This window comes from Echiichthys vipera (genome assembly GCF_963691815.1).
Source record: "Echiichthys vipera genome assembly, chromosome: Y".
Classification (NCBI taxonomy): Eukaryota; Metazoa; Chordata; class Actinopteri; order Perciformes; family Trachinidae; genus Echiichthys; species Echiichthys vipera.
In genome coordinates, this window is record NC_139849.1 from 1496354 (window position 1) to 1510016 (window position 13663).

General features: G+C 49.1%; 1 protein-coding gene across 1 annotated transcript; it reads right to left on the reverse strand.

Annotated features, from left to right (window-relative positions):
• Positions 1-2695: 2695 nt before the first annotated feature.
• On the reverse strand, positions 2696-12290 carry LOC310966154 (uncharacterized protein). Its single transcript, XM_083939996.1, has 2 exons — positions 11629-12290; positions 2696-2818 (listed from the first exon to the last, which is right to left on the reverse strand). The coding sequence occupies exons 1-2, from the start codon at positions 12132-12134 to the stop codon at positions 2737-2739; spliced, it is 588 nt and encodes a 195-aa protein (XP_083796122.1). The 5' UTR covers positions 12135-12290; the 3' UTR covers positions 2696-2736.
• Positions 12291-13663: the final 1373 nt, after the last annotated feature.

Sequence of the window (13663 nt, forward strand, 5' to 3'; positions counted from 1 at the left end):
TGTTGCTTTGCATCGTTTTATAGAAGTCTATTTTAAGCTTTTAATTTAATCAGTAACGCTGTTTTGGTGCGATTCAGAGCATCTGTCTCTCTGAAGGAGACAATTATTTCATTACACTCCTTGCTAGTATTTAATAAATACATCATTATTTTTGTGTGCATTAACAATCTTTGGAAGTTAAAGCTGCAAACTGACAGTTATGATATCATTTTTTAAGTAAAATATGTTTGTTTATTGCACTCTATTCTGAGTTTGTAATCAAGATAATAGGTTAAAAAGGATACTTCAGGATTGTAAAAGACAATTCATTTTCTGTAAAAGGTTAAAAACACTATTTTGATATTGTTGAACATGATATTACATAGATGGTATTATTTATTTATTTAATACATATTATTTTTGTTTTATTACATAGCTCTTACTCTTATTGTTCACGTTGTGTTCAGAGTCTTTAAGGGAGCAACTGTATCATCTATTTTGCCCAAAAATAAACACTTGTGAACCATCAGTTAAAGCGTCCGACCATCAATCAGCCGGGACTCTACAGGGCCTGCCATAGTTATTTCAGCTGTTAAAGTACTATTCACAGGTATTTATTTATTCTATTATTCACACACACTCGTTATCCGGTCAGTGGATCTAGTCCCCAGTGATCCTCCCCTCACTCAAGCTTCTACTCTACCTGGATAGAGCGGAGTGAGACGATGTTAATCACTAGTTTTCATGACCAAAAGCCGAGCGTCACAGCCCCGTTATTTATGTACCCCCAGATAAGAGAAGACCAGTGGTGAGTTTAATCGTCAGGCTTTTCTGTGATGTCTGCAACAAGCTTCTACTGACAGTGTTTCACCATCAGCGGCTCCAGACAGGGTGTATCCACCACCACAGAAACCTACTCACACTTTTATCTGTTTGTGTTCTCTATTATCTTCGAAACCTTCCATACAACAATCCCACAAACAAACACAACTTTTAAGTATTTCTTATACTTTGGTTCCCAGAACCTTTAGGTCCCAGACCTATAATTTTTTTTCTTTGGTTCCCAGAACCTTTAGGTCCCAGACCTATGGTGGCTTTCTAGGCTCACCTAGGGGCTATCCCTCTGTGGCACTTTTAGTCCTTAATCCCTAATGTATATTCGAGGGTCTCTACAGCCCCCGGCCTTTCTGCGTTCCCTGAACGTCTTACTGAGCACCGTTTATGCGCCAAGAACCTGTCGGGATTTATGATCCCAACACTCCTTTACCTTTTACTTATACTGATTCCAAATCAGTTTACCAGGCCTTTTTTCAAATCGTCAGTCCCCCGGCTAAATTTGGATCAAATTAACCTCGAGGAAACATACTGACTTTCTCCACCAATTTAGATTATAGGCCGAATCACAGTCTTTACTTCTTAAGAAGAATAGGTGACTGCTTACCTTTTGTCAGTGATGGGCGCCCTTGTGGAGAATTTCAGTCGGCCCCAGGAGGTTCCCAGTGACTCCGCTTGGTCACCGGTCCAACCTCTGCAGCTCCTTTTACCCGAGCCTCCTTGTTAGAATCACGCCGGGGTCACCAAGTTTCTCTGTAGGAATTTTACACCAAAAACTTTAGTCAAATCAAAAGGACCTAACAGAGTATATATTGCGTAATTCAAATTCTACAGGAGGCTTTCTGGAGTCAGCAGAGTCGTTGGCAGTTTAGTGCGCCAGCAGGCATTTATTAGCAGGATGACATCGGATTCTACAGACGTTTGGAGAAATGTTCTATTCTCTATCTAGAGTAACTGTGAACACACAGTACCCGTGATCAGAGTCAAGAAGTTCTGATATCTATTCTATCTGCTCCAGCATATAAACTTGTTACAAAGGCGTGGTTATGTGTCCGCTTGTGCGTGCATATGTGTATTTCAGAAGTAGCAGTTGCTCCAGCCTCCATCTTCCTCCCTGTGCGTAGGAGTAGCCTCTGTATAGCAGGAGTTTTCTTCTTTATCTGTGAAGAAAGCACAACACGTACAGCAATTTCCCTAATCTCAACTAACTTTGCCAGGTGCATATTTGCAACATGGCTAGTTCATTGTCTTTGTGACCTTGACCGACTTACTGTTCCTGTGCTTTTGGAGAAAGCAGAAAAAGATTGAGTCAAAAGTTTGTGTGCTTTTGGAAACAGAAAAGTTTGAGCCTGGACTAATAATCACTATCACACTTTAAATGATCATACCTAATAATCACACTTATCACATTCTTTTTAATCATTACTAATACACACGTTAACATATGATTATTAATTCTTCAATCATTGATTATCACACTCTTATTAATCACTACTAATACACATGCTAACACATGATTATTAATTGAATCATTACTAATACACACACTAACACATGATTTTTAATTCTTCAATCATCAGTAGTGTTCCACCATACACCCTCCCCAGAGGCGGCCAGCCACAGGGTGATCAGCCCTGACCTTGCGTCCCAAGCCCAATTAGCCGTAAGAGTCACCTTGTTGTCAAGTGGCGGACATCTCAGGGGACTATGCATGGCAGGGGTTGCCAGCTCCCTGAGTCAGGCCTAGGCTGACCGCATACCTCCTATCACACTATTTGGGGGCCCAACTGTGTCAAGAACGGTACGGGGATAGCACAAAAGGTGGACCCAATGCAGACACGGACAAAAAGTAAAGTACAAAACAAACGTTTAATATAATAAACCGACAAACGCAAAACACTACAGAGAATACAAATACAAAGACTAACTAAACGAACACGGGAATACAGGAACAGGAAGACGACGAAAGACCAGGGAGATGGACGGGAAACGGGAACACGGGAAACTACGGAGAAAACAGAAAACAAACACGATTAATCAACTTACTTCGGGGAGCGTGAAAACCACAACGAGAAAGGGGATGCCAGTCCGCGGGGAATAGTTTTATCAATACGGGGTCGACGACGGTCCGGCGCTGCATGCCTGTCAGCTTCAGGTATTTATGGTGGTGGAGTAATCAGCATAACAGGCTGCAGCTTGAGGGAAACGCCTCCCGGACCTACACACAGACAAGGGAGAGACACATGCAGGGAAACACAGACAGAGGGAGACAAACTCACACAGAACGGAAGAGAGGAGGGTACTGACAGAAACAGTTCTTGACAGTACCCCCCCCTCAACGAGCCCCTCCAGGCGCTCTACCGGGCCTCCCAGGGTGGAGGCTGGTGGTTACTGGTTTGACTTGGGAGACATGGAAGGTTGGGTGGATTCTGAGAGACGCAGGGAGCTTCAGGCGGACAGCACAGGGGTTCACGATGGCCTCGATCTCGAACGGTCCAATGAAACAAGGGGCGAGTTTCTTAGACGCGACATTCAGGGGAATGTCACGCAAATTCAGCCACACCTTTTGTCCAGGTCTGTATTTGGGTGCAGGCGATGACGATCTGCCATCTTGCGGTTCTGCTCCGCCGTTCGGAGCAAGGCCCCACGGGTCTCCCTCCAAATCCGACGCACTCTCCGGAGATGGTGCTGAACGGATGGCACCGCTATCTCGGCTTCCTGGGCCGGGAACAAAGGGGATAAGTAGCCCAACGAAGCCTCGAAGGGGGACATACCTGTAGCGGTGCTGGTAGGGAGTTGTGGGAGTACTCGACCCAGGAGAGCTGCGAAGACCACGAAAAAGGGTTGCGGGCACAGATGCAACGAAGAGCAGTCTCCAAATCCTGATTAGCCCTCTCCGTTTGGCCATTCGACTGGGGGTGGAAGCCCGAGGATAAACTGACCTTGGCCCCTAAGGCTGGCAGAAGGCCTTCCAGACCCAGGAGGTAAATTGAGGACCACGGTCGGAGACGATGTCCGCAGGTATTCCATGGCCGACGGCAACTTAGGGAGAGGAACAAAGTGCACCATTTTGGAGAAACGATCCACTATCGTAACGATGGTGTCTTTACCTTGTGACACAGGGAGTCCGGTAACGAAATCCAGCGCGATGTAGGACCATGGTCGACCGGGGACCGGGAGAGGGCGAAGAACACCAGCTGGAGGTCGATGAGATGCCTTCCCTTGGGCGCAGACGGTGCAGGCCAGGACAAACTCCTTCGTATCCGGCTCCATGGATTTCCACCAGAAGTGGCGACGAAAAAGTGGGTTCTGGTGATTCCGGGATGGCAGGAGAGACAAGATGAGTGTCCCCACTCGAGTACCTGAGAGCGAACATGGACAGGGACAAACAGGCGTCCTGGTGGTCCACCACCAGGGTCGGGATGCGAGTGCTGCGCCTGACGGACCGTGGCCTCGATCTCCCAGGTTAATGCTGCCATGACACAAGATGAAGGGACGATGTTCTCCATACCGAACTCCTCCTCCTCGGTAGGTCCAAACTGCCTTGAAAGGGCATCAGGCTTAACGTTCTTACTTCCTGGAATGTAAGTCAGAGTGAAATTAAAACGACCAAAGAACAAAGCCCATAGGGCTTGGCGGGAATTAAGCCTTTTGGCCGATTTTTGTGGTCCATCCAGACCACAAATGGAATCTCTGCCCCCTCCAGCCAATGTCGCCACTCCTCCAACACTAGCTTCACCGCCAGCAACTCACGGTTTCCAACATCATAATTTCTCTCTGCAGGAGACAGTTTCTTGGAGAAGAAAGCACAAGGGTGAACCTTGTTGTCGGACTTGGCTTGCTGAGACAAAACCGCCCCCACTCCCAAATCAGAAGCGTCCACCTCAACGATGAACTGGAGACCAGTGTCAGGCTGCGTGAGCACAGGAGCGGAAGAAAAACACTTCTTCAGAGTCAAAAAGGCGCTGTTGGCGGCAGGGGACCAGTCAAACGGAGTAGCGGGCGAGGTCAACCTGGTCATCGGAGAAACTACCTGACTGTAGTTGCGGATAAATCGCCGGTAGAAATCAGCGAAACCCAAAAACCTCTGAAGTTGTTTGCGAGAGGTAGGTGTGGGCCACTCCGTCACAGCCGTGACTTTCGCAGGGTCAGCCCTAACCCGTCCGCTCTCGACAATATAACCCAAGAAGGCTACCGACGATACATGAAACTCGCACTTCTCGGCTTTCACAAATAACCGATTCTCCTGGAGACGCTGAAGCACCTGACGAACGTGCACCACGTGTTCGTTCAAGTCTTTAGAGAATACCAGGATGTCGTCTAGGTACACAAATACGAAACGGTTGGGAAGGTCCCGAAGCACTTCGTTAATTAAAGCCTGAAACACAGCCGGAGCATTGGTTAACCCGAAAGGCATGACCAGGTACTCAAAGTGCCCGAGTGGCGTATTAAAGGCTGTCTTCCACTCGTCCCCCTCCCTCACCCTCACGAGGTGATATGCGTTGCGGAGGTCGAGTTTCAAGAAGATGGTTGCGCCATGCAACGCCTCGAATGCAGAATTGATCAACGGTAATGGGTACTTATTCTTAATGTTGATGTTATTAAGTCCCCGGTAATCTATGCAGGGACGCAGGGATTTATCCTTCTTGGCCACGAAGAAAAACCCCGCTCCCAGGGGGGGAGACGAAGGGCGAATAATCCCTGACTTGAGGGAGTCGTTAATGTAGGTCTCCATTGACTCTCGTTCGGGACCTGACAGATTGTAAAGACGACTAGTGGGAAAAGTCGATCCGGGCAAAAGCTCAATGGGGCAGTCGTAAGGACGGTGAGGAAGCAAAGATAAAGCCTTAGTCTTGCTAAAAACCTTGGCGACATCGTGATACACGGGAGGTACGGAAGACAAATCAGGCGGATCAGGAACAGCGGAACTGAGAGCACTAGGACAACTAGGAGGAGCTGAGCGGAGACAGGAAGAGTGACAATGGCTACTCCAACTCACGATCCGACCCGTTATCCAGTCAATGACCGGGTTGTGAGTGATGAGCCAGGGAAGACCAAGAACTACTGGGGCATTAGTGGAAGGCATAACATGAAACGCTATAGACTCAGAGGCCCTCATTTATCAAACGAACGTACGGCAGAAAAACGTGCGTACGACCATTTCCTGGCAAACGTCGGCATTTATCAATTTGGACGTGAGCGGGAGCTACGATCAAATCTCACGTCTGGTCTGAGATCGTGTACGCAAATTTGAGCCTGTGGATTTGCGGTGCAGCACAGAAAAATCTGGCTGAAAATAATGAACAAACCTCAGCTGTCATTACACATAAGCAGTCACATATTAAGAACAGATCAAAACGGATTCTTAAAACGAATAAAAAAAAAAAAATTGTGGTTGATTGTACTCATGTGCGTCTGAAGGCACCATCCATGAATGATTACGCATTCATCAATCGCAAAAACTACCACTTGATAAATGTACAGGTGATTTGTGATGCCAAGCTATGGCTTTTTAACGTGGTGGCCAGATGGCCAGGTGGCCCGGGGGAGGGGGGCACGCGATTCTTTTATATTTTAAAACAGCTCGGCTCAAGCCCCCCGCGACCCCGACAGGAACAAGGTTGGAGATGAATGAATGAAAAGGAAAGCGCACTGCAGAGCCAAAGTCATCTCCTCGGTAAGTGGCTACCCTCGATAAATTGCATTAAATCAAACAAGGTTTCAGATGATTAACATCTTGGTATGGTTCTTCTAGACGACAAAGGTTATCCTCTAACGGAATACCTAATAACCCCCCTGGCAAACCCCGCTACAGAGCAGGAGCGCAGGTTCAGCAGTGCGCACACACGCACAGGCGCACAGGGGTCACAGTGGAGCGCTGCTTCAGGTTGACTTCCTCCGTTATTCCTTTCCATACAGCGTTTTAATGGGCCCCCTTTATTCCACTCTTAAGACTGACAAAAAGCACATCTTTATTTTGCTCCATCTCGGATGTCAGGATGCCATCTGTGTGTCGGAAAAGTGTCTTTTCTTCCCAGCGTTTCTCTTCTACATGTTTGACCTCAGTGGGCGAGGCCTCCGAAACAGGAATATTTAAGGGCGTAAAATGTTAATGACGATCGAATTCAGCCACTGCATTTATCAAGGCCCGCTCATTCGTACGCTGAGATTGGTCCGATACGAATGTTTCATAAATCACACGTGTGTCCTGTCATACTACCAATTCTGATACTGATATACTTATCGATATTTAATTCAGTTATTAAAATGACACATAGTTGTAAATTAATGAATCGTGTTGTTAATTAAACAGTCTTAACAGGGGAGCACATCTATCTGGATGGACCACAAATGATGAAGGGCAGCAGAATATACAGTGAATGCATGGTTCCCCAGCACCAGATGCTGTTTTGCAGTTACTGTCAGTGCAGTGTGAGGTCATGCAAACTACCAGAGTGGACATGTCTCAACAATGGGCAGAAGTGCACAAACCTGTGCAAATTGCAAACCTGTGCCAACCAATGCAGTGAGGAAGAGCACACCTGACTCAGATGTAGATGATGTTGATTAAAAAAATGAGGGCCGTTCATAAATGACCCTCTCTGCACTATGATGTTCAGTGACATTTTAACACTTCTGTTCTCCTCTGTTATGCCACCTGTGATTTGGCTTTTGCTGAAGTCATAATGCCCCCGCGACCCCGACAGGGACAAGCGGTTGAAGATGAATGAATGAATAAATGAAGTCATAATGCCTTGTTACTCTGTTATATGTTCTGCTTCACACAGGATGATTGTATAAAGTGTATACATCCGTATACTTTGTTTTCATCTCATTTTGTTGGAGATGTCTTCTTGCCCTGCACCAGACAGGATGATGATTCCATAATTTATTGTCATATTAAAGTTGTCTTGTTATGCTGCTTTTAGTCGGCAATTATGTCCTGTGTCTGTAAACAGTCTGCTGTGCTGTCAATGGAGTCTGAGTTTCTATCTATCTATCTATCTATATAGACATATATATGTTTCTCTTTCTCTCTCTCTCTTTATATATATTATATATATTATATATATATTATATATATACATACATATATACAGTATATATTATATATATATGTATGTATATATATATTATATATATATATACATACATATTTATATTATATATATATATATATATTATATATATATATGTATATATATATAATATATATATAAACATACATATATATATTATTGTGAGCCTCCCTGCTCACCGGACAGACGGACAATGAGAGACACAGCGTTTGTCAGCGGTTAACTGTTTATTTTCCGCTTCTTTTCCCCCCCCAAACGTGACTCAACGTCTTTCACGTTGTACGGACGAGCGGCCGTCCCTCTGACGGCCGTGGTCCAGTGTCTGCTGCCTCTCTATTCGGTCCCCGCTCTGGTCCTCCCATAGGACCCAGTCTACTGCAAGAGACAGAACCAGGTTACAAACGTGCTTATATAGCTGACTGATTACCTGATTCTGTCCAGCTGTCTGATCACCGGCCGAGCCACTCCTCCCTCTCCTCCAGCAGTCGACACCTTAACCACACCCCACTGCCACATACCCCCACCGCCCGACTTAGGCCGGGATCCCACCGGCCGCAAGCCCACTCCCCCCCCCCTCCGCGGAGCGGGAGAGAAAGTCAGCCACGACCATGCGGTTACCCGGCCTATGGATCACCTTGAACCGGAACGGCTGTAATGCCAGATACCAGCGAGTGATCCGCGCGTTGGCATCTTTCATGCGGTGGAGCCATTGGAGCGGGGCATGGTCCGACCAGAGGGTGAATGAGCGCCCCAGGAGGTAGTAGCGGAGGGCCCCGACCGCCCACCGTATGGCGAGGCACTCCTTTTCCACCGTACTGTAGTTCACCTCCCGCTGAGCCAGCTTTCGGCTAATGTACAGTACGGGGCGGTCGATCCCCTCCACCTCCTGGGACAAAACGGCCCCCAGCCCACTGTTCGAGGCATCGGTCTGCAGGATGAAAGGGAGAGAAAAGTTAGGGGTGTACAAGAGTGGCTTCCCACAGAGGGCTCGCTTCTACCTCTCAAACGCCAGCTGACACGGCTCCGTCCACTGGACCGGATCTGAGGCACCCTTTCGGGTCAGGTCGGTGAGGGGGCTGGTCAGCTCCGAAAAGGCCGGAATGAACCTCCTATAGTAACTGGCCAGCCCCAGAAACCTCCTGACCTCCTTTTTTGTCTTGGGTGTCGGGCAGGCCGCCACTGCTGCGGTCTTTTGCACCTGTGGCCGCACCTGCCCGCCCCCCAAGTGGTACCCCAAATACCGTACCTCCCTCCGTCCAACCGCACACTTCTTCGGGTTGGCCGTGAGCCCCGCCTTCCTCAGAGACTCGAGCACCGCCCCCACCTGCTGCATATGCTGCTCCCAGGACTCACTATGAATGATTACATCATCCAAGTAGGCCGCAGCATATGCAGAGTGAGGCCGCAGTACCCGGTCCATGAGGCGCTGGAAAGTAGCTGGGGCCCCGAACAGCCCGAACGGAAGTGTGACAAACTGGTACAAACCGTACGGAGTGGAGAAGGCCGTCTTTTCCCTGGACTCCGGCGACAGGGGAATCTGCCAGTAGCCCTTGGTCAGATCCAGTGTCGTGAAAAAGCGAGCCGTGCCCAGCCGATCCAGGAGTTCGTCGACCCGGGGCATTGGGTAGGCATCGAATTTGGACACCTCATTGACCCTGCGATAGTCCACACAGAACCGTATTGACCCATCAGACTTGCGAACCAGCACAATGGGGCAACACCAGTCACTGTTGGACTCTTCTATTACCCCCATCTCCAACATGGCCTGAAGCTCTGCCAGAACCATTTTCCTCTTGTGTTCTGGCAGCCGATAGGGTCGTGAACGCACGGTCACCCCTGGGGTTGTTTCTATGTGGTGGTGTATGAGGCTTGTGCGTCCTGGCAGGGGCGAGAACACATCCGCAAAACGCTGCTGCAACGAGGCCACATCTGCTATCTGGCTCGGTGAGAGATGGTCATCAAAGGGGACCGGTGCTGAATAGTTCGATTTTACCACCTCCGGCCCCAACTCATCTCTCTCGATCACCGTAGTAGCCAGAGAAACAGCAGTCACCTCCCTCCAGGCTTTAAGGAGGTTGAGGTGGTAAACCTGTGTGGCCCCGCCCCTGTCTGAACGTACAACCTCATAGTCAACATCCCCCACTCGCCGTGTGACCACAAAGGGCCCTTGCCACTTGGCGAGCAATTTGGAGCTAGATGATGGTAGCAATACAAGCACTTTATCTCCCGGTGAAAACTGTCTAAGTTTTGCCCCTCTGTTGTACAGACGCTGTTGACGTTCCTGGGCCTGGAGCAAATTCTCCCGTGATAACTGACCCAGTGAGTGGAGTTTTGCTCGCAGGTCCAGGACGTGCTGCACCTCGCTCTTGCTGGTGCTTGGACCCGCCTCCCAGTTTTCCTTAACCAGGTCCAAGACACCCCGCGGTTTTCGGCCGAACAGGAGTTCGAAGGGAGAAAATCCCGTGGAGGCCTGGGGAACCTCCTGCACTGCAAACAACAGAGGGTCCAACCATTTATCCCAATTACGGCTATCCTCGTGCACGAACTTACGAATCATGTTTTTCAGTGTTTTGTTAAACCGCTCCACCAGGCCGTCGGTCTGGGGATGGTACACACTAGTCCGGATTGAACGGATGCCCAGTAATTCATATAGTTCGCGTAGTGTACGTGACATAAAGGATGTGCCCTGATCCGTCAGGATCTCTTTCGGGATCCCAACTCGGGAGATAACTTGAAACAGTGCCTGTGCAACACTCTTTGCAGAGATATTGCGCAGAGGCACCGCCTCGGGATATCGGGTTGCATAGTCCACTAGGACTAACACAAAGCGATATCCCCGTGCACTCCGGTCTAATGGCCCGATGAGGTCCATGGCAATTCTATCAAATGGGACCTCCATTAGTGGTAGTGGGCGCAACGGCGCTTTTGGGGTGGCCGGCGGATTGACTAACTGACATTCGCGGCAGGATGCACACCACCGACTTACATCTGCGCGAATGCCCGGCCAATAAAATCGGGCCATGATCCGGTTCAGTGTTTTGTCATAGCCTAGGTGGCCCGCCATGGGGTTATGATGAGCCGCCTGGAAAATTGTTTCCCGGCGGCTTTTGGGCACCAACAACTGGGTGAGTTCTTCGCCTGTCCGAGCGTCACGACTCGCTCTGTATAACCTGTCCCTAATGACAACAAAATATGGGTGAGTGAGTGCTGTGTTAGGGTGGACCTGGCACCCATCAATTTTCATCACTTGGTTAAAGGCATGACGGAGGGTCTCATCCCGAGACTGCTCAAGTGGAAAATCTTCCATGGGGGCTATCTGCAGGGCCCCCGGAGCCAGCCGTGCTGGCCCCGCCGGCCCCACGCCCCCCCCGACGGCGTCGGGATGCGGCACCCCCGTCTCACCACTAAGCACGGCACACCACTCGCATTCCCCTGACGTACGTGACCGCACCCTCATAGTTTCCCCCGCTAAGCTAGCAAACCCCGGCCAATTCGTGCCCAAGATTAGAGGGTGCGTGAGGCGAGTACTAACTCCAGCCCTAACTCTATGCTTTTTCCCTTTAAAAAGAATTTCTAGAGCCACCACCGGATAATCGTGAATATCCCCATGCACACACCTCACCTTCACCCACGATGCCTCTAGCAAAGCCCCCGGTCGAACCAAGCGCTGGTGGATCATGGTCTGTTCACAACCAGAGTCCAGCAGAGCTTGGTGTGTACCCCCCTGTATACATACCGGTATACGGTACGTCCCTTCCGGACCGGGGGAGGGAGCTGGCGGTCCCGCAACCCGCACCACTTGTCCCACCTCCATGAGGGGGCACTCCGCCCGGAGATGGCCCTCTTCAGGTGGGCAAAGTCATGGCGAGAGGCCGCCGGCAGGCTGTGTGCGGCCAGCTGCGCCACGCCGGTAAGCAGGGGGAGAAGCCGGACCGCCCTCTCCTCCTCCGACCACCCGCACGCCTCCGCCGTGCCCTCGAAGATGTCCAGAAATGCCTCCGGATCATCCTCTGCTGTCATCCGTTGAAGGGCAACAGGCGGAGGCCGGCCGCGACTGGGCTCCGGGTCGGGCTGGGTGGCCGGGCGCTGCAGCAGCCCCTGCAGGAGAGCACGATCTTCCCTCTGGGCCGCCGCGATGTCGGCCAGGGCACGGGACTGCTGCTGCTGGAGAGCGGTGGTGCTCTCCTGCATCGCGGCGAGGTGCTGGAGGGCCAGCGCCAGCGGGCTTTGGGCTTCCGACATTTCCCTGTTCAGGTGCCAGATGTGCGCCTCCCTGCTCACCGGACAGACGGACAATGAGAGACACAGCGTTTGTCAGCGGTTAACTGTTTATTTTCCGCTTCTTTTCCCCCCCCAAACGTGACTCAACGTCTTTCACGTTGTACGGACGAGCGGCTGTCCCTCTGTCTGCTGCCTCTCTATTCGGTCCCCGCTCTGGTCCTCCCATAGGACCCAGTCTACTGCAAGAGACAGAACCAGGTTACAAACGTGCTTATATAGCTGACTGATTACCTGATTCTGTCCAGCTGTCTGATCACCGGCCGAGCCACTCCTCCCTCTCCTCCAGCAGTCGACACCTTAACCACACCCCACTGCCACAATTATATATATAAAAAGAGAGATATAATATATTTATATATTATATTGTCAATAATGAATCTATGATTGCGGTCCAGCTTGTGCCTGTCATAAAGGACAAAACTGGTAAAATTAACAGCAAGGACTATTATAGACCAATTGCCTTGGCCGGTACCATCTCCAAATTGCTAGAAAGCATCTTATTGGACAGAATACAAGCATTCATTCTCACAAGTGACAATCAGCTTGGCTTTAAAGAAAAACATGGAACTGACATGTGCATATTTGCCTTAAAAGAAATTCTATCAGAAAAACAGGAAACAAAACTCAACCAAGTTTTTGTGTTTCATTGATGTAGTAGTTAGTTTTAGAGTGAGTAATGGTGTTCGGCAGGGGGGGGATCCTTTCGCCCACCCTCTTCAATGTTTATATGGACAGGTTGTCAACCCAACTTAATAAATGTAGAACTGGCTGCATCAGTGGGGATACTGTTATTAACCATCTGATGTATGCAGATGACCTGGTTGTGTTTTCCCTATACAGCGCTGGATTGCAAAAGCTGTTGAGAGTCTGCTCTCACTATGGGGCTCAACATGACATCAACTATAACGCTAAAAAAAGTAATATCATGGTTGTGCGGTGCAAATATGACAATAACTTAATTTTCCCAGAGTTTACCCTGAGCAATAGGGTACTTGATGTGTGTCGTGAGGTGAAATACCTTGGCCATTGTATTTCAGATGACGCTGACATCAAGAGGCAATGTCATAAACTGTATGCTCAGGCCAATACTCTTAAGAGAAAGTTCTACATGTGTTCCCCAGCTGTCAAGGCCTCACTGTTTAGAGCATATTGCACACCACTGTACACTGCTCAACTGTGGGGGAGCTACAAGGTGAATTCCATCTATAGACTCAATGTAGCATACAATGATGCACTGCGTATGTTTTTGCGCGTGCCAAGATAGCACAGTGCCAGCCAACTCTTTGTCAGCCACAGGCTGCCTACATTTGAAGCACTTCTAAGAAATCTTATGTTTAGATTTATGTGTCGTCTTAACATGTCGATGAACTCCATCATAGTCTCATTAGTAGACCCGGTGAAAAGTCAAACTCGGTACAAATCTAACATATGGACACATTGGATATGGACACATTGGAACAAGAGTATTTTTAATGTAACATGATGCCATT

Excerpts from the sequence above, each read along its gene's own strand:
- LOC310966154 (XM_083939996.1), bottom strand. The coding sequence starts at position 12,134 with ATGTCGGAAGCCCAAAGCCCGCTGGCGCTGGCCCTCCAGCACCTCGCC. Across the intron at positions 2,819-11,628 it reads AAGGGACGTACCGTATACCG|TTTCCCGTGTTCCCGTTTCC; the intron begins GTATGTATACAG and ends TTTTCTCCGTAG.